The sequence below is a fragment of the Festucalex cinctus genome, chromosome 12, assembly GCF_051991245.1.
Source record: "Festucalex cinctus isolate MCC-2025b chromosome 12, RoL_Fcin_1.0, whole genome shotgun sequence".
In the NCBI taxonomy this organism is placed as follows: Eukaryota; Metazoa; Chordata; class Actinopteri; order Syngnathiformes; family Syngnathidae; genus Festucalex; species Festucalex cinctus.
Window position 1 is genome coordinate 15,530,964 of NC_135422.1, and position 18,780 is coordinate 15,549,743.

An 18,780-nucleotide genomic window follows, 5' to 3' on the forward strand; every position below is an offset into this window, starting at 1 on the left:
ATTGGTGGTGTTTAAATCAATGCTACATTATACAATTTAAAATGATTTAGTCACTTAGTTGTGAAACTCTTCTTTGTGTATTCTGTATATCTGTATGAAACTGCCCCCTGGTGGCCAAGATGCAAATATCAGAAGGAGCTGCGCAAAAAAAAAAAAAAAAAATGAAACAAACATGAAAATTGCGGTCAAATAGTAATTGGTACTTTATTGTTATGGGTTGCGAAGTGGAAACATACACGCCACACTAGTTTGAAAGCCGAAAATAAGACGGCATAAACGGCGGGCGGCCATGTAAACGCCGGGCCACAGATTTCCCGGTTGTGGTCAGGCTCCAGGTGAGCTCCAATATGCTACAGGACAAACATGGCCGCCGCCATTTGACTGCTGGTTTGCATTCCAATGTAAACTTTTTGGCTTTCCTTTATGCAAACGACACAAGGCGAAAGAGGGCTGAGGCTCCGCCCCCTTTTTCTGCTTTGAATGAAGCTTTCCTTAATTGTAACAGCCCGTGTCGCTCACAATAAGAATAGATGGAGCGGGCGACGCTCAGCGGGGAGGGGGCGGTGTGGTGGGGGGCTTTGGGGACGGTCAAGGCGAGATGCCCCCGACGGAACCTTTTCACATGTAAACAAGCCGGCCTGCTTCATCTGCAAATATTTTCACTTTTCCTGCTGCTCTCACCTTGACATTAGCGGCCTTAAATAGCAGAAAACGAAAACACACGACAATTTTGTGCTTGAATTTTTGGGAACATGAAAGGGATACTTGAGTCATTGAACAATTTTCAGCAGTGAAAAGTTCATATTTTGTCCAGAATAAATTTGATAACTTCATTATTTTTCATGTACAATTAATACCTATAGAAACTATTTTTTCCTCTTGCTGTCGACTGATGATGACATCACCTGTGCTGAGAAAGTACTAATGACCAATCATGGCTCACCTGTTTTCTTGGGTCGGTCAGCAAACTGAGCCATGATTGGTCGTTACCTACTTCACCAGCACAGGTGATGTCATCATCAGTCGACAGCAAGTAGAAAAATTACTTTTTAAAAAGGCATTAATTGTACATGAAAAATGATGAAATTACCATATTAATTATAGACAAAATATTAACTATTTACCGCTGAAAATGGCTCAATGAGTCAAGTATCCCTTTAATTATGCTTTAAAAAATACACTCATTTCAGCTGCAAAAAATGATGATGATGATGATATTATACAAGGTGCTTAATAAAAATAAATAATTAAAAATGTTCCCATTGTTAAAAAAATAGAAATACTAATTTATCGTGCATTTCAAAACATAACTCAATAAAAATATGCTTCACAAACAGTCACCAAAAAACCCCAAACATTTTAAAGCAGTTAGAGATTTAAAAACAAATTTAGAAATAAAAATAGCTTACTCAAATTACTATGATTTAAAAACATACTTTAAAATACTTTAAAAATGGGTATGGGAAATGGGTATAGGTTTTTTTATTTTATTTTATTTTTTTATTTTTTATTTTTTTTGTAACCCGGATTTAAAAGAATTTGCACTTTTTTTTTGTGGTATGTTTGGAATCTTTATCCATATATATTATTCACTGATAATAAAGAATACCACCAAATTTTCCATATTACAGTGTTCCCTCGCTATAATGCGGTTCACTTTTCGCGGTGTAGCTGTATCACGGATTTTTTTTTAGTGCAATTTTGCACTCATTTCTTTCAACAGTAATGTACCTATTTTATAAAATTTATGAAGGTTTGAACATTGAGAATGCTTAAAGAAGAGAGAAATGTGAGCGAATGTAAATGCCTTGATGATAAAAGTGTATCAACTGTGTGGTGAAGGGTTTTAGAGCCTTAAAGCATTTATAATAAATGTAAACCATAAAGCTAACTACTTTGCGGATTTCATTTATTGCGGGTATTTTACGGAACCTAACCCCAGCAGAAAACGAGGGAACACTGTATACACAACGGTATGTTTTATACAGAAAGTGCAGAGAAAAAGATGCTTTTTAAAGGAGGATTTTGGGAAGCATATTATACAAAGGTACGTGTTTTTCACAGGATTTTACGGTAATTGCCATTCAGGTTATTTTCATCCTAATTAATATTCTTACTAAGCATATATTTTTTCCTCATTATGTTTGAACAGATTGTGGAGTAATCCAAATGGATTTTTTTTTCAACGTTGCTATTTCTCTAACAAAATAAAAAAAAAGTATTTTGCTGCAGATTTCAGGAAATGAAAACTGTGAGTTAAACGCGAGCGCGCGTCTGCAAAAAACGGGCCCGCTCGTTTGAACGCGGCGAGGGGAGAGACTGCTTTTTAATATTCCCACGACCACACCTCATGCGGCGGGCGGGCCAGCGTGCGTAAAGAATGCTGCCCATGCCCAATAGAATTTTTTTTTTTTTTGCCTCCAGACGGAAACACTTAAGCTGCCGCTGCACCCGCATCACAAAAACGGGAAGGAAATGAAACATTGTCGTTTGATGTGTACTGTATGTTATTTGAACAAAGCGGAGCTCAGGTTGACTCTGGAGTGCCCCTGAGGGATGTTTACTTTTTTTTCTCCAATAATTCTGTAACACTATTTGTGCAAACCCCTCCTAAGTGTTTTGGCCTGCAGCGACGCTACTGCCAAGTACAAAAGAGATCATTGAAGTGGATCTTTTCAGGACGCGTTCCAACACTTTCATGTCGGGATGGGACTTGTGTTTGCGGGATTTCCGAAGCTGTCACCACGCGGCCTCTGGCCACCTGATGCACTTTTTTCTTTTTTTTTTATATCTGCTGTAAAGCTGTCGTCTCGCCGTAAACACGACCAGTGGCCGCCACTTTCTCCGACGCCTGCACTGTCTCAGCGAGCTGTCACCGCAACAGGAGGAGGAGGAAGAGGAAGAGGAAGAGGGCCGCCTTTAGTTAGCCGGGAATGTTTTTCAGTCAATTTGCAGGGGTTAGCTAACCTAGCAATAGCCAGATGGATATGTGCTTCACTCAAGCGAGTTCTCCACAATATCCATCTGGTACCTCTCCATAGTAATTTGGTTGGGAAAAGGCGGGACATTCTGTACAATAATTCGAGCTGATTGGACGATGTGTCATTCTACACGTTTGTTTTAACCAATCACGGCCATAGGTGAAAATTTCGTCTTCGTTCTTGCCGAGTTGGGGGGGGGGGGGGGGGGGGCACGAACATCTGACCAGTTAAAATGCATGAAGTGCCTCTCGCTGTTCAACATTCAACAAGGAAACAGAGTAATCTGTGAGAACAGAATTAACTCATTCACCGCCTGTCCAGTTAAAATTGATTTTTGACGTATTTATCCGTCAATGGCAGTGAATGAGTTAATTGCAGCGTCCATTCATCCATGTAAGGTTTGTTTGTTAGCCGCTGCGGCGCTGGCTCCCTGGTTTCGTCACAGTTACATATCCCGCCCCCAAACACGATGTCGCTCTGTGATTGGCGGAAATCAATGGGAGCGGTACAAGATGTATTCTCCGGGGTCTGTGAACTCACAAATACCACCAGAATTCATCTTGCGAGAGCAAGGTTAGGGGTTAGCGTCCAAGATCACGAATGAAGAGCACAAAACCCCATATCTCCATCAAATGTCTTTACTTGGAAAATTATTGTGCAGAAAATAAAAATATACTAAAAAAAACCCCCATCAAAATCAGAAACACAAATATATAAAATTGAAATCTGTAAAATATACATTTTCAAAATAAAAATGTATAACAACTTCCAAACAATTTCACAGCATTGAAAATGGTTAAATAAAACTGTAAAAAAAAAAATGAAAGATGTACAAAATTGACAAAAAAAATGTAACGGTGTAGAATCTAAATTTACAACGTAAAAAATGCTAACTTAAAAAAAAACTAAAACAAAAATCTGTAGAATATGAATGCACAACATTGAAAATTGTGCAACACAAAAGTAAAAAAAATAAAATTGGTAAAAAAATATTTAGAAAATGAACACCACCCCCTCACTAAATTAGAAACCAGTTCACAAAATGTAACATTTGAACATAAAAGGCACAAATATTGAAATTTTAAAAATACTAATAACATTAATTTACAAAGGAAAAACACGACAGTAGTGTTGAGAGCCAATTGTCGCTTGAGGAATTGAAGTGAAAAGGTTTGTCCTGATTATTATTTAATTTCTCGAACTGCACACATGCTTTTTTTCTCTTTTGTGCTATGGTGACAGCAAGTTTGTCTTTTGGTCCAAATCAAGTTGAACGCTTACATTTCTTCTGCATGTCCAAGAACAAAGATAAGAAGACTCACCCTTCGTTGCGGAATATAGTGCGGAAGCAGTCGCCCAGGCTCTTGTAGCTGGTGGGGTCGCTGGTGCCTCTTTGGATCTGGAACCTGCAAGGGACACAATTCTGCCTGTAAATTTAACTCATGTACAACACTGAGAATAATAATAATAATAAAAAAAAAGTTGATTTGTGTCATTTGGAGTATGTTTTTTTTTTTCTTCTGTTTTTCTGTTGCTGGTGTGTGTGTGTGTTCAGGTATCAGCAACGATGTCAATTGTACAAATAACATTTTTTATAGGAAAAACATCAAAACAGGTACACAATATGAAAAAACAGAAGAATGAAAAAAAGTATCAAAAATGTGCACAATGAACAGAACATTAACATTACAAAAAAGTCTAACAAATAAAGAAATACTTGTTTTAACAATGTAAATATAAAAACAAAACCATGAAAATTGTAGGAATATACTTTTTTTTTTTTTTTTAAGAAAACATTAAAACAGAATATTTAAAATGTATTTGGAAAAAAATGTTAGACTTGAACATTCAAATAAAGAGAAGACAAAAAACATTTTAATAATTATATTTATACTAGAGACCGGCCTAAAATTAACCATCATATTCATATTAGAGGAAGAAAGACATTATTATGATTATTATTATTATTTTTCATGTATTAATAGTTTTGGACTTTTTCACATATGTAAATAAATGTAAAAATAAATAAATAAATAAAATAAATAAATAAATAAATAAATAAATAAATAAATAAATAAATAGTCCAGAAAACAATTAATTACAGTTATGTTATTTTTATATTTGGATATTAAGAGCAAACATGAACAAATAAATAACGAGTCAGAAGTGTGCAATTTCAAAGAATAATCTCTCTCTGGCAATAAACGGGGGCTTACTAGAATTTGTCAAACTATTGAACCACGTGGAACTGGTCCGTGGCGGCAAAAAAAATAAAAAAAAATTAAAAAAAAGGTTGCAGACTACTGTACTCAACTGAAGCAACTTGTTTCTCCAGCCCTCTGGCTTTCATTCATCTTTCATCTGAGCCGGGACGAGAGGCTGGTTGGTACCAGCGGATCCCTCTCCCCTCCAGGCAGGGCTAGCGTGGGAGGAGGGTAAGACAACTCAAACATTTATTTAACCCAAGCCATCCAATTAGCCAGCTGACTTCCCGGTGACCGGGCCCATTTGCAGCAGCAAAGCTTCCAGGCCGCTAACACGCTAGTACTTGTAAGGCCGCGGTAACAGCTCTTCAAGCCACGTGTAAATGTTTCATGTGACGCAGTCGGGCCCAAGAAGGACTTTTTCCCCCTTGTTTTGGGTTATTGTGCGGCACGCTTTCGCAGCCTGGCCAATAAAAGGGCCGAGAGCGGTGTTTAAACCTTTTTACGCGAGGAACCAGCCGGGGGCCACAGAATGAATTAAAGGCGCCCGTTAAGAGATGAAGGCTCGGGCGTATCGAGGCGATAAGACGTCGTTAAACGGAGCTGCGCCGCTTTGACCCTTGAACATAAAACTGGGGGAAAAATAAAATAAAATAAAATTCTGGACCATTAATGAACACATGAATTAAAAGCTTAGCTAAACAATATTTACATAAGTGTGTTGATGAATTTTAAAGTAGGAAAACAAATATGACGACAAAAGAATTCTGTCTTCAACTGCAAGGTCAATGGGGTGAGCAGTAAGTCGTCCACACGGGTGCCTGATGGGCCCATAAAAAGCCCCCAGGTTCCACTAAAGGGGGGGTTAGGGGTGAGGGGGGCCTTTCTTAAATCGCACATAGATCAGGGGTGTGCACACTTTTTTTTCTGAGGTGTCCACACAGAAAAATCTAAGGATGCACTTTGATATATATATATATATATATATATATATATATATATATATATATATATATATATATATATATATATAAATAAAATTGTTATATAGTGTAATCTTGGGGCTGATTCGCTTCTGTTGGCAGCTTATTCCATTTGTGTGCAGCATAACAGCTAAATGCCACTTTACCATGTTTGCTTTGAAATCTGGATTCCACTAATTGACCCGACATTGGTGCTGCTACCTCGAGTATGATGCTATTCCATAAACGTGGACACATTTTCTCAAGTTTATTTTAGTGTATCTGTAGATTTGCATCTTGACCGTGAGTCTGTAAATAAAGTTAATTGAAATATTTGTGCGAAAACATTGTGACCAAAAACCAAATAGCGCCACCCCCTTACTGAGCAGGAGCAGACTCACATCTTCACATTGGGAGAACAAAAAACAAACAAACAAAAAAAAACAAGCGTAATCTTAAATAACGCATTTGCTCCCAAAAACGTATAAATACGTTATAATTTAAATATTACCATGCTCCCAAGGACGTATTCATGTTTTGTTTTTTGTTTTTTTAAATTCTAGAGCATAAAGAAGTCTTTTATGCAGCCCCTGAATTGAAGAGAATGCTTGAAGCAATAGTAGTTATTTCAAAAACAGCCAGTAAGTGGCATCAGAGTATAAGAGATCAACCAGGGCCATGTTTTTCCCCACAGTTTTAAACAGAATTGTGAATAATAATGAAACTTAACTATATTCTAATGCTAATTGCTGCAAAACTGAAATCGACAGAAATATACTTTTTTTTTTTTTCCTGATGAAAGAACAGATTCTATTCTTGCTTTTGGTAGGGTCCATGGTTTTATAGCATTAAAACACAATATTCTGTGGGCCTTGAAAAATCAGTCAAAATGCAGTAAAACAGCCGTAAAGCAAGTCAATTAAAGTAAATTAAGTAAATTTCAAGAGTAAGAAAAAAAATCAGCCTTTAAAACTATTTTCTTCAGAATTTATGGGAAAAAATTAGATAATATAATCGATTCATGGTTTTATGAATCGATATTGTGCTTGAAAAAGAAAATTGATTCGATATGGATTATTCAAATTTTTTTTTTAATCCAGCTCTATAAATGAGATCTGAGAGGGATGTCTCATCAACTCTGCTATTTGGTTTTCCCCGATAGCGCAATATATAGTCGATGTCTGACACCGTATTAAAGAGGACTCAGGTTATGAGGGAGGGGACAGCGGAATGAGGGGCGAGGGGGACCCTTGGCCCAAAAAACTGACAGATTTAAGACCATAGGAGTGTTGTGAAGAAATTCAAAATCGAGCTTAATTAAAGGCACATGATGCTGGGGGGGGTCAATCTCCCAGCGTCTCCTTCGCCCGGCCCAAAACCGGCCATGAGTCCGTGGTCTGGGTCGCAGTCCCCCCCGACTACGCAGGTGACCCCGGGGTCACCTCATTTCCTCGTGGCCCTGCGCTACCCTGCCATAAAAAAAAAGTCAGGGAGCAAACGGCGAGGCACGGGCCGAGGAAGGTAATAGGGGGGCACCAAAAGAAGAAGGCGGGGGTGGGGTGAGGTGGTGGGGGTCATCAAGCCCAAGGCAAGGAAGCAACTCATGTCGCTTTTCACAGCTACCAAGTGTGGAAGTTAGGACTTGAAACGTTTGGTGTTAAAAAGGTTAGAAGGACGGAGATGGCAATCTCCAGTCAGGTGCTAATAAGCTCTTCGAGGTTGAGGAGGCAGAAATATTTATACTTGCATTTAAAAAAAAAAAAAAAAATGACTCTCTCTACTTTGAACATCTGTGTTTATGCGCTAAATATATATTGTGTGATAGTTTCCTTTTGCAAAAGTGCAAGAGTAACTTACTGAGACAAATTATTTTGGTGGGCTCGATCTTCTGGCGTGCTGCACAAAATTAGCCAATTAGCAATCACGACACTTCTTTTGGTGTCTGCAAGTAAAAAAAAAAAAAGGGATACTTGACTCATTGAAACATTTTCAGCAGTAAAAAAATATTTTGTCTATAATTAACGTGGTAACTATTATTTTTCATGTACAATTAATACCTTTAAAAGTAATTTTCTACTTGCTGTCAACTGATGATGACATCACCTGTGCTGAGGAAGTAGGTAACGACCAATCATGGCTCAGTTTGCTGACCAAACCCAGAAAACAGGTGAGCCATGATTGGCCGTTACCTACTTCCTCAGCACAGGTGATGTCATCATCAGTTGACAGCAAATAGTAAAATTACTTTGCATAGGTACTAACTGTACATGAAAAATAATGAAGTTGCCAAAATATTAACTTGTCACTGCTGAAAATTGTTCAATGAGTCAAGTATCCCTTTTAGACTTATTATTATTAAAGATTAGTGTCTGTTTCCGTTTTGCAGCAATTAGCAATAGAATATAGCTAAGTTTCACCATTATTTACAAATCTGCTTTGAGTTGTGGGGAAACAGCTTGTTTTCATCATGGCCCTGGTTGATCTCTTATACTCTGCTGCCACCTTTTGGTCGTTTTTGTAATTACTACCATTTTTCACACGTTCTCTGTCGTTGAGAGGCTGCATCAAAGCCTTCTGTATGTTCTCGCATTAAAAAAATAAATAAATAAAAAACATAAAAAAACGTATAAATACGTCTTTGGGACAACACATTTAAAATGGAACGCATTTCTATGTTTTTGGGAGCAAACAAGTTCAAGTTGGATGCCACCAAGTTGACTCATCACGCCGGGAGAGCGAGGCACAAGGATGACGGAACAGTAGAGAGGGTTCGCGTTACGATTTGTGGGTGAACAGTGTCGTTTGTGAACCGATGTTTGCCTGTATGTGTTCTTGGCGTAGTAAAAAGGTTGGGAAACGGCGGACGAGGTAGAAACACAGAAACACTAAACAGCCTCAGTGCTTCTGGCAGATTCATTTGGCTTCCGAGTCAGCCGTGCCGGTCGTAAAAACTCAGCAGAAAGAAGACCCCAAGAAACCCCCACACGCACCCCCCGGGGGCTACTTTGGAAGCTCCGAGCCACTCATTCAATCATCGGCTGGCTAAGCGAGCAGAGATAAAGTACGCGACGAGGTGATGATATCTGAGAGTTCATCAAGAGCAACAGCAACCCCCCCCTTACCATTCCTCACCCACATCCTACTTTCCTCGCTCTCTTGTTTGTCTTTTACAGGCCCGGAGCTGCCCGGCTGAGGGCAGGCAGGTTGGTGCCAAGAACAAGCCGAGAAGACACGACTACTGAAAAAGACCTCATCTGCCGAATGAGTCAAGGCAAAGATGCCCGAAACAAGGCAGAGTTTGAGGGTCTGTGCAAGGTCATGTCCATTCCCATGACCAGGCGGGAGGGAATGGGTTGTCCTAAAAGATAACATCTTTTAAAGAGGTGATAAAAGTAGCCTCGGGAGGTTGGGGGTGTCTGGATTGAGCGTTCAGTAGTGGTGGGTGATACTACAAATTTTGAGGTATAGCTGTATCTCTGAATTGCTTATTCTCAATCAATTTAAACCGTTAAGTGTTTTTTTAATTTTTTTTAATTTTTATTTTTTAAAAGGACAAAATTAGGGCAAAGTTAATTGATAAATAGAAAATACTTTATCACTGTTTCCACCCCCAGAAACATTCCAACCATGACAAAATGTTTTTTTTAATGTTCTTAAAGTGCACAAAGTGATCATATGAAAAGAAATGTAAACACATACTTTATCATTTACCGTTGAGAAACTACAAATACAAACATTAACTAAAAATGCTGCCTTCAACACTTCTTTTTAAAGATTATCACGCAACAATAAATATAAACCATAAAACATAGCCCAAAATTTATTTGAAGTACAATACTGTATGCGTTCATGGAATCTAATACAAAGATGAGATATGAAGTCACGTGAGGGCACACGATCAAAACACACTACTGTGACATGCCCGTTATCTGTTTGACCAAACCACAATCGATCGATATTCTAGTGTCAGCATCAATCCGATATCAAACCGCGACAGTCAGTCAAGCGGACGTTGGGGCCGGGTTATGTCCATTTTATGGATTTTGGGAAGAGATTCTGGAAAGCGGATTGTTTTTAGAGATCATCAGAGCGAAGCCTCCCGCAAAGCGAGTTATATGCAAGATAAATTGATAAAATTGCTCCGGATAATCTTTCAGACACATTCAACAATCTTGTTTTTGATGAACACTTCGGCTACTGCACAGAAATGTTGGTCATGTTGGTGGCACTTGGAGAGCTGAAAGTATTTTTTATTTATTTTTTTTTTTTAGGAGACTTGAGACTTTTGTCTGCCTTTCTGAAGGGCGGACAGGAAAAATGCTGAACTGAAGGCGAATTATTGGTATGTGTGTACCACACTTTAGAGGCTTGGCTCAGGTTGAAGGGCAGGCAAAGTCATTTGGAAAGTCAAAGAGAAAGGCTAACTGACAAGAGACATTTCTCATACTAAAGAGACAATCTGCCAGAGCACTGTAACGAGCAAGTCCATTTTTTTTTTTTTTTTTTTTAACAGCCAGATAGTTAATTTTAATGGACGGGATCATAAAAGATGTTAAAAAAGCCCATTTGGCCGTCCCGCCAGATGAATGATCTGAGCCATCCGCAGTAAAGACTCCGGACACTCAATCATGCAAACAGGGCAAGACCGTCGACGCCACTTTAAGGAGAAGAGACCGAAGCGACTGTTGACGGGAGTCTCGCTTTGGGGGGGACATACGATGAATTCTGGCCCTGTGATTGGATTCTGGATGATTGGGAACTTGAAGCAAACGCCACAGAAAAAGACCGGGAATAAACCAAGACCACGAACAAGCTGACCAGAACTTTCTAAAGCTTTGGATTCTTCCTAAAACTGATCCAGTCAGATCAGGACCTCAAAAACCTTTTTGGGTCCAAGGACACCCTACAGTAGAAAAAAAAATTCCAAGGAAAAAGCCATGAAATTTGAAATACCAAAGGAATTAAAAAGTTGTCGACAGTATTTGAGAAAAATGTTGAAATATAATGAGAATAAAGTTGCATTTTTTTCAAGAAATTAATTCCTTAGAACAAAGATGTATTTTGTCAGGATAAAAAACGTTACAAGAATCGTCATACTTCAGAGGACAAAACATGATATTAAAGTTGAAAGTCATAAAATACTTTGGCATAATATTATGCCTTTAATTCTTAAAAAATCAAAAACAAATTATATATGTATATATATATATATATATATATATATATATATATATATATATATATATATATATGCGTATAACAGCATTGTTAAAAAAAAAAAAATCAACTACCGGTAATTGCTAAATTTTTTTTATTTTGTGCTATAAAAAATAAAATAAAATTCTTTAGAAAAATAATAAATACACTATATATATATATATATATATATATATATATATATATATATATATATATATATATATATATGTTTTTTAAAGAAAAAAATCCCTTTTCTTTGAGTAAAATAGGACCATATTCTTAACGAAATAAGACTTGTAATTTGGAAAAAAATAAGACTACTGTGTAAAAAACCCCACACATTTTGTTCTTAATTTGTTTAGCATATTTGTTTTATCAGCATACATTTGTGCTGATAAATTTACTTCGCACATTTTTTTTTTTTAATATTGACTTTTTTTTTTGCTTTGTTTCTTTTCATGAATGTACACTTCTCAAATGCTTCATAAATTAAATTTTAATCCTATCAAGTTATATGTACTTGTACGAGTTTACGAGCCCAGATGTTTCTACCGTGACCTCCCGTTTCACCACGGCAGACGGGGAAAAGATGTGCTTCGTAAAGAGGCGAGAATACAATAAGCCAAAACTGACACCCAAACGTTCTCAGCCGCCTGATGTATCGCTCTTTAGGTCGTCTTTAAAAGCCCCTCAGCTGCTCGCCTGGAGCAGGTCAGCGGAAAAACTGAGCACTTTTTTTTTTAACTCACATTTCCAGTAAGCGCTTGCATCAGAGAACAAATATTTCTTAGGTGTTTAAAATGGGCTCTTTTAGAGCTTGGCCAAACGCTGTTAACTGAAATGACGGTGCTAATGTTCTAGCAATAACTTTAAATAGTAGCGTGATGCAAAAAAAAAAAAAAAGGGAACACAAGTAGAGAAGTGACTCAGTTTCTCAGCGCAGGAAGTAGATTCAATTTCACGGCCGGTTGAAAATGGTGAAAAACCAGAACCAAAGACGAGGTTAAAATAATACAGTGAGGGCCGCAGACTGGATGGCACGTGTTCACTCGCCCTCACGGTGCCAACTTGACGATGAAATATGGTGGATAGAGGGCACAATACACACTTTTCTCAAAGGAATTCACACCAAGTGTTTAAATTTGACATCTTATTTCCTATTTAACAGCATTAGCTGCATGGTTGAATTTTTTTTGGGGGGTGCGATTATATTTTATTTTTCTTGCAGAAGGTCGAATGACACTGTAGATGTAAATGAGCCATTTAACCACCTCCGTTAAGCCCAATTAGCATTAGCATTCCGACTTTATAGAGCAGTGGTTAAAAAGATTAAACACAAACATATTTTACTTCAAAGTTAAATAAAACTGAACTGAATTTAAATGTGCCATAGAGGATTAAAAAAAAGGTTTCAGTTTTCTTCTATTCTTTTTATTTACTGTAAATCTAACTTTACAGCCATCTTAGCTTAGGCTATTAGTAGTATTTTAGACAAGTCAATACCACACCATCCAAGGCCCAGACAAAAATGACAAAAAACTAAAACAAAATGACCAGTATATATATATGTATTTTTGAAAACTATATTTGCAACAAAAACAAAACAGTCATACATGCCTGGTTTTGACCAGTCTTGAGTCTGCCCTGTCCCAGACCAAGTAAAAATGCTTTTGATTCCCAGACAAGGCCAAGACCCTTAAAAAGTGGTCTTGGGAGCGGTCTCAAAACCAAAACCAAAACCGGTCTTGAGAAGTACAACACTAGTTAGTCGTACGGCATATTATGACTTCGTACAAATTCAAATTACGTAATGGACCCGTAGTATTAATTTGTTTTAATGTCACCCTTCAACTTCTAATTGTCTGGTGAGAAAGTTTTGCTAGTTTCGGCAAATAATCAGAGGTGGGCGCATCGGTGACTGTTGAGCGTCCGTCATTTGGCAATCGTCAACAGTTGCACACCCTTTCGCAACGTCAATACGTCAATATTTCAAGCCGAACTTTCAATCCATCATTCGTCAATTGCGCAGCAAAATAATCGTCCGTCAGTGTTTTCGTCGTTCCAGGTGGGCATCTGTCAATCGCCGTTCGTCAATCCGGATTGCCGAAGTTTGACGGATTGAGGATTACATTGACGGACGAAAACCCCCTTCAGTCAATGCTTAGTTCGCCAGTTTTTCAAAGTTTCCCGTCAATCGTCAACAAAATAGTCATTGACGGATTGACGGACCTTCCGTCAATATGGACGGAATGCCCACCTCTGCAAACAACTGCAGTGGAAATGCTACACTGTTTTAGTACCAGGACCACTGCGAAAATGATTGGCTACAAGCTTCGATAATCGTTTGGGATTTATTTTACACTGTGACCCCCAAAACCCGGCCTAATAAAAGGTGAGCGACTCATGAGCAGCCTGGTGGGAGAAAACAGAATTGTTGCGTCACAGATTGGCTCGCCCGAAATCAAAGCGCACCAGTCTGTAATTAGCCGAGTGGAATGTGAACTTGACTGATAATGATTATAGGTGGTGCGGTAGCAAACACCGACGTGCACATCTGCTGCAACTCAATCTCATAGCTAAGAGTGCAACATCTGTCAAAACATTAAAAAGAGAACTTCACAGATCATGTTTTTTTTTTCGCATAAAGACGTATATGTTGCAGTTTACATGGTTTGTACTCTGGGAAAACCATCAGACCAGAAATTCTCATCTTGAACGGTCATTGAAAAACCATCTGAGAATTGCATAGTCAAAATATACAAGACCAGTTTTTGAGGTTTTTGCTGAAATGGTCAATGAAAACACAAAACTCTGACGCAATTCCACCCCTCCCTTATAGTATTTAATTGCGGTGACGGCGGGGTAGGGGGGTGTCGGCTTGATGACCGCTGACCTGCCAGCTACTTTACAAGGCAAGATCAGTTCTCAGGCTGCGGCCGCCGCTTTGTGACCTGCTGGTTTGGGGTGGTGTCAGGGATTCCTTCAGGAGTGACTCGGGGTTCACCAAGCAGTCGGGGGGCAAAAAAAGGTGGGGGCATCTTAAAGCACAGTGCCCTCCTCCCTCCCGCACCCGTTCTCAGAAAGGCAGGACGTCATCCGTCAAAACCCTCGTGAAAGATCACTTTCAAGTACACACTTTAAAGCGTGCTGTGACCAAACGGAGGTCAGGTTGCCGTGGTTACTGCTAGCCGCGAAAGGGGCTTGTAGCAGCTTTTTCTAATCATCTCGGAAACATGCTACCGGGGTACGGCTGACTGGTGTTTTCGGATTTGGTTGTCAGGGGTCTTCAGTCTACAGTGTTCGGACCCAAAGTCAAGTCCACGGATTAAGGTGCAGCAAGCAGCCGGAATTTATGATAACTCCTCAAAAGCAAGGACATGAGTCTTTGTAACATTTTTGACTGTTTCAATTATGAGACAAGGATTTTTTTTTTTATATCAAGTATGACATGTCAAGGAGAACTTGACCAATAAAATGTCATCTTGCAATGGCGCCTGGCCTCACTTGGTCCATCATTGTCAACATTTATTCACGCACACCATGGCGAAAACAAAGAGGGATGAGTGGAACAACAGAATTGGAGAAAAGCTGGTGGATTTTTGGCAGAAGCAGCCCTACGCTCGCTAGCTGCTTGCTAGCCAGCTAGCTACATACTTCTACAGTATGTTGCCTGTTTGCCAACGGTATTAAGAGTACCTGATCGTCATCTTAAGCAGAAAGGGCAGCCCAAACTGTCCTTCCTGGAGCATTCAAGGATGACACCACACACGTTTTCATTCCTTCTTTCAACACTAAACATTGTTACCATCAAAACTAGCTCTTCTTCCTACATAATTGTTGTTGCCGCTATGGAGCGTTGGCACGTTTCCCAGTCCCGCCTCTCCTGACAGCTTCATTTGACAAGTTGAGCACAATGATTGTAAAAAAACGTATATCATCATGTAGCGTTGCCAGTATTCCAACAGAGACACGGCAGGATTCTAACAAACTGTAGCGCCATTGTGAGAGATCACACTTTTTTTCTCGTAGTCTGATCCAGGCATAACTATCATGTATGTTATTTAAAATTTATATCTAAAAAAAATAACAGAATAACAGCTGAGTTGCTCCTTGTAAGGTGTTGAACTATATATATATATATATATATATATATATACATATACATATACATATATATACACATATATATATATATATATATATAAATCGACATAATCAACTCATCAACATTGATTTGAATTTCACACAATAGTGTCAACTTAACAAAAGGAAAGTTGTGCAACCCCTTCTGTGCCATAAGATCATTAACTAAGACTTCAGGGTATTAGGTTCATAACATTATTTATGTATTACAAATAATAGCAATGTAGAGTAAACAACAGAACAAATTGCGTTTGCATTTTTGGTATTTGCGAAGGGACTTAGCATGAGTTCACTGTACTGAGAGTTAAGTTTTGTCTTTTATTGCCATTTTATATATACTTGTATGTTGTAAACATTATTTATTTGTTTATTTAGAAAAAAAAAAAATCCCCATTAGCCTATGCCGTAGCATTTTGCTAATTTTCCTGGGCCCACATATATTCAACAATACAAATAATCAATTAGTCAGCTAAATATGAAGCGCACCTTATTACAGTTTTATTGTTCCGCCATTCATTTATTTCTAAGTCTCCTAACGAAGAACCTGCGTGCCGAATTTTCAGTTTTTGTTCGGGGTGTCGTTGAAGACGACGAAGGCGCAATTTGGGATGGCGGCGATGTCGTCGTCGGCCGGCGCTCGCGTGGTGTGGGCGGCGCTCTGTTGTAACCGGATCTTCCACACCAAAGGGGGAGACTCGGGCGAGGGATTGCTCTCTAATGAGCGGGGGCCACCTGATCAGAGTCAGATGGCGGCGCCCCCGGCGCACACGGCCCCCTGCGGAAAGTGCCGCCCGACACCCTTTGTTACCTCCAAGTGAGCTGAGACCAGCCCATGAACCATGTAACTAGGTGCTTTCCAGGTTAATGAAAAGCTGTAACCGGTCTCGTTGGCTCTCGGGTTAAATGCAGCCCGACTCCTTTAAGCCCCCTTTTCATCCCACTGACACCCCCCTTCGGAGTACCCCAACATTTGTGCAGGGCCAGAGCCAATTAAGGCTTTCGCTCGTGTGAAGTATGCTACATTGACATTTGAGGCTGATTATTATCCGGAGTGAGCCTCAAAGAGAACACTTGACTTTTGTGATTGGATGCGATATCAATGACGTCATCGTCGCTGATTAGCGTCAACTCCACCAAAAAAACAAAAACAAAAAAACAAAAAAACAAAACTGAAGTTGTGTGTTCTATTTTTTGAGGAAAATGAACAATTATCAAAGTCATCAATTCATATTTTAGAACAAATTAATGGTTGAGAAACCGTGTTGAATTGAAAATGGTCTAAATCAGGGGTGTCCCAACTTTTTCATTTGAGGGCCACATACAGAAAATCAGAACGACGCAAGGGCCACATAATGTTATGAAGAGAAATTGTGTTTAGTCTTAAAAATTGTACAAATAATTGATTTGTGTTTTTGCATATTTAGAAAAATGCTACAGTATATAAACCACTTTATTTGCAATATGGCAGTAGGGTTATTATAGTTTTGGAATTTTGCATTTTAGTTTTTATTTAGTTTTGAGGGTTTTTAAAATTTTTTTAATTAGTTTTAATTAGCTTACAGGGTGGTTCTGTTAGTTTTTTTTAATTAGTTTTAGTTCTTTAATAAATGCTTAGTTTTAGTTTAGTTAGTTTCAGTATTAGTTTTAGTTTGTTTTTTTTAATATGTCTTACTTGTGCGCAATATTTTTTATTTTGTTTTATTTTAGTTAGTTTTGTAAACATAAAAAGTAGTTTCAGTTATTTTTCTGTTTTTTAAAAGCATCTTCGTTTTTATTTTATTTTGTTAACAAAATTGTTTTTTTGTTTTTTTTTAGTTTTTTCGTTAGTTTTAGTTAACTAAAATAAACTTTAATAGCACCTATGATTTGCGACACCCTCCCTTTTTACATTGACCATCTCCAAACATTTTTGTTATTATTTTATTTGAACTGAGTCAAATGCCATTTTTAGCATATGTCGCGGGCCACTAAAAAATGGACGGCGGGCCGCAAATGGCCCCCGGGCCGTAGTTTGGACACCACTGGTCTAAATTGTTGCAATTTCAGCCTCTCACCAGCAAGCATTCTCAGATTTGTGAGTGAAAGCATTTTTTAAATATCACATTTGAAAACATCTGCTTGTAAGTTGGAAAACAATGATCAACATTTTTGCCAATTTTCTGACGGGCTACGAACCAAACCGGAATCATAATCAAATTGTGTTTGTGCATTTTCTACACCATCAATTTGAAATTATGTCCTGTTTCAGAATAAAGAGATGGAAATTAAAACACGTTTTTTTTTAATGACTTTGTGGATGACAACATTGCCTCTTTCTTTATATTTTCTTTTCTTTCTTTTTTTTTTTACTCAACAAACGCAAATTCATTTTTCAAATAATGATCATACTTCGCACTGCAATCCGCTGTTGCACCTATTTATCTTGGAAGTTGTGTGTCGCTATCCACCAAAAAACAACAACAAAAAAACAAACAAAAAAAAACAAAAAAACGTTGGAACACGATGACTTATTTGCCTGCCAAGGTTGTCTGTCATCCCGGAGGATGAATCAGTATTTGTTTAAGGCCGCGAGCTGCCAAAGTGCCTCGTCTTTTTTGTTTGTTGTTGTTGTTCATTTGTTATTCACAGCAGCAGATTTTGTTTGGCAAGTGTCGCTACAATCTGCAATGTGCAAAGAAAAGACAAACAGCTATTTCAAATAAAATGCAAAGATGGAAGGAAAAGTTGTAAAGTTGGCAAGATTAAAGTCAGTGTAATGAGGGAAAAAAAAATATAGAGAAACAAAAGCAGTAATATGCTGAGAACAATCGTAAGAGACGAAAAAAATTATGGTAGTACATTTGGCAAAAACCAGCGAAATCAAAACGTTGCCATAAAAAAAAAAAAAAAAAAAAAAAGTAGGGATGTTTGACATCGATTGTATTCACTCTGAGGACTTATTTGATGTCAGATTTTTTGACTCATTGAACAATTTTCAGCAGTGAAAAGTTAATGTTTTGTCCAGAATGAATTTGATAACTTCATTATTTTTTATGTACATTGAATACCTTTAAAAGGTATTTTTTCTACTTGCTGTCGACTGATGATGACAACATCATCTGTGCTGAGGAAGTAGGTAACGACCAATCATGGCTCACCTGTTTTCTGAGTTTGGTCAGTAAACTGAGCCATGATTGGCTGTTACCTACTTCTTCAGCACAGGTGATGTTGTCATCATCAGTCGACAGCAAGTAGAAAAATTACATTTTAAAGGTATTCATTGTACATCGAAAATAATGAAGTTACCACATT

At 38.1% G+C, this 18,780-nt stretch overlaps 1 protein-coding gene across 2 annotated transcripts in view; it reads right to left on the reverse strand.

Annotated features, from left to right (window-relative positions):
* The window catches only part of slc25a21 (solute carrier family 25 member 21), a 119,631-nt gene that overhangs the window by 18,218 nt on the left and 82,633 nt on the right, over nucleotides 1-18,780 (reverse strand). For both annotated transcript variants that reach the window (XM_077539373.1, XM_077539372.1), the window contains one exon: nucleotides 4,304-4,387. In XM_077539373.1, coding sequence (XP_077395499.1) covers nucleotides 4,304-4,387 — 84 coding nt within the window. The remainder of the gene's footprint in view (nucleotides 1-4,303; nucleotides 4,388-18,780) is intronic.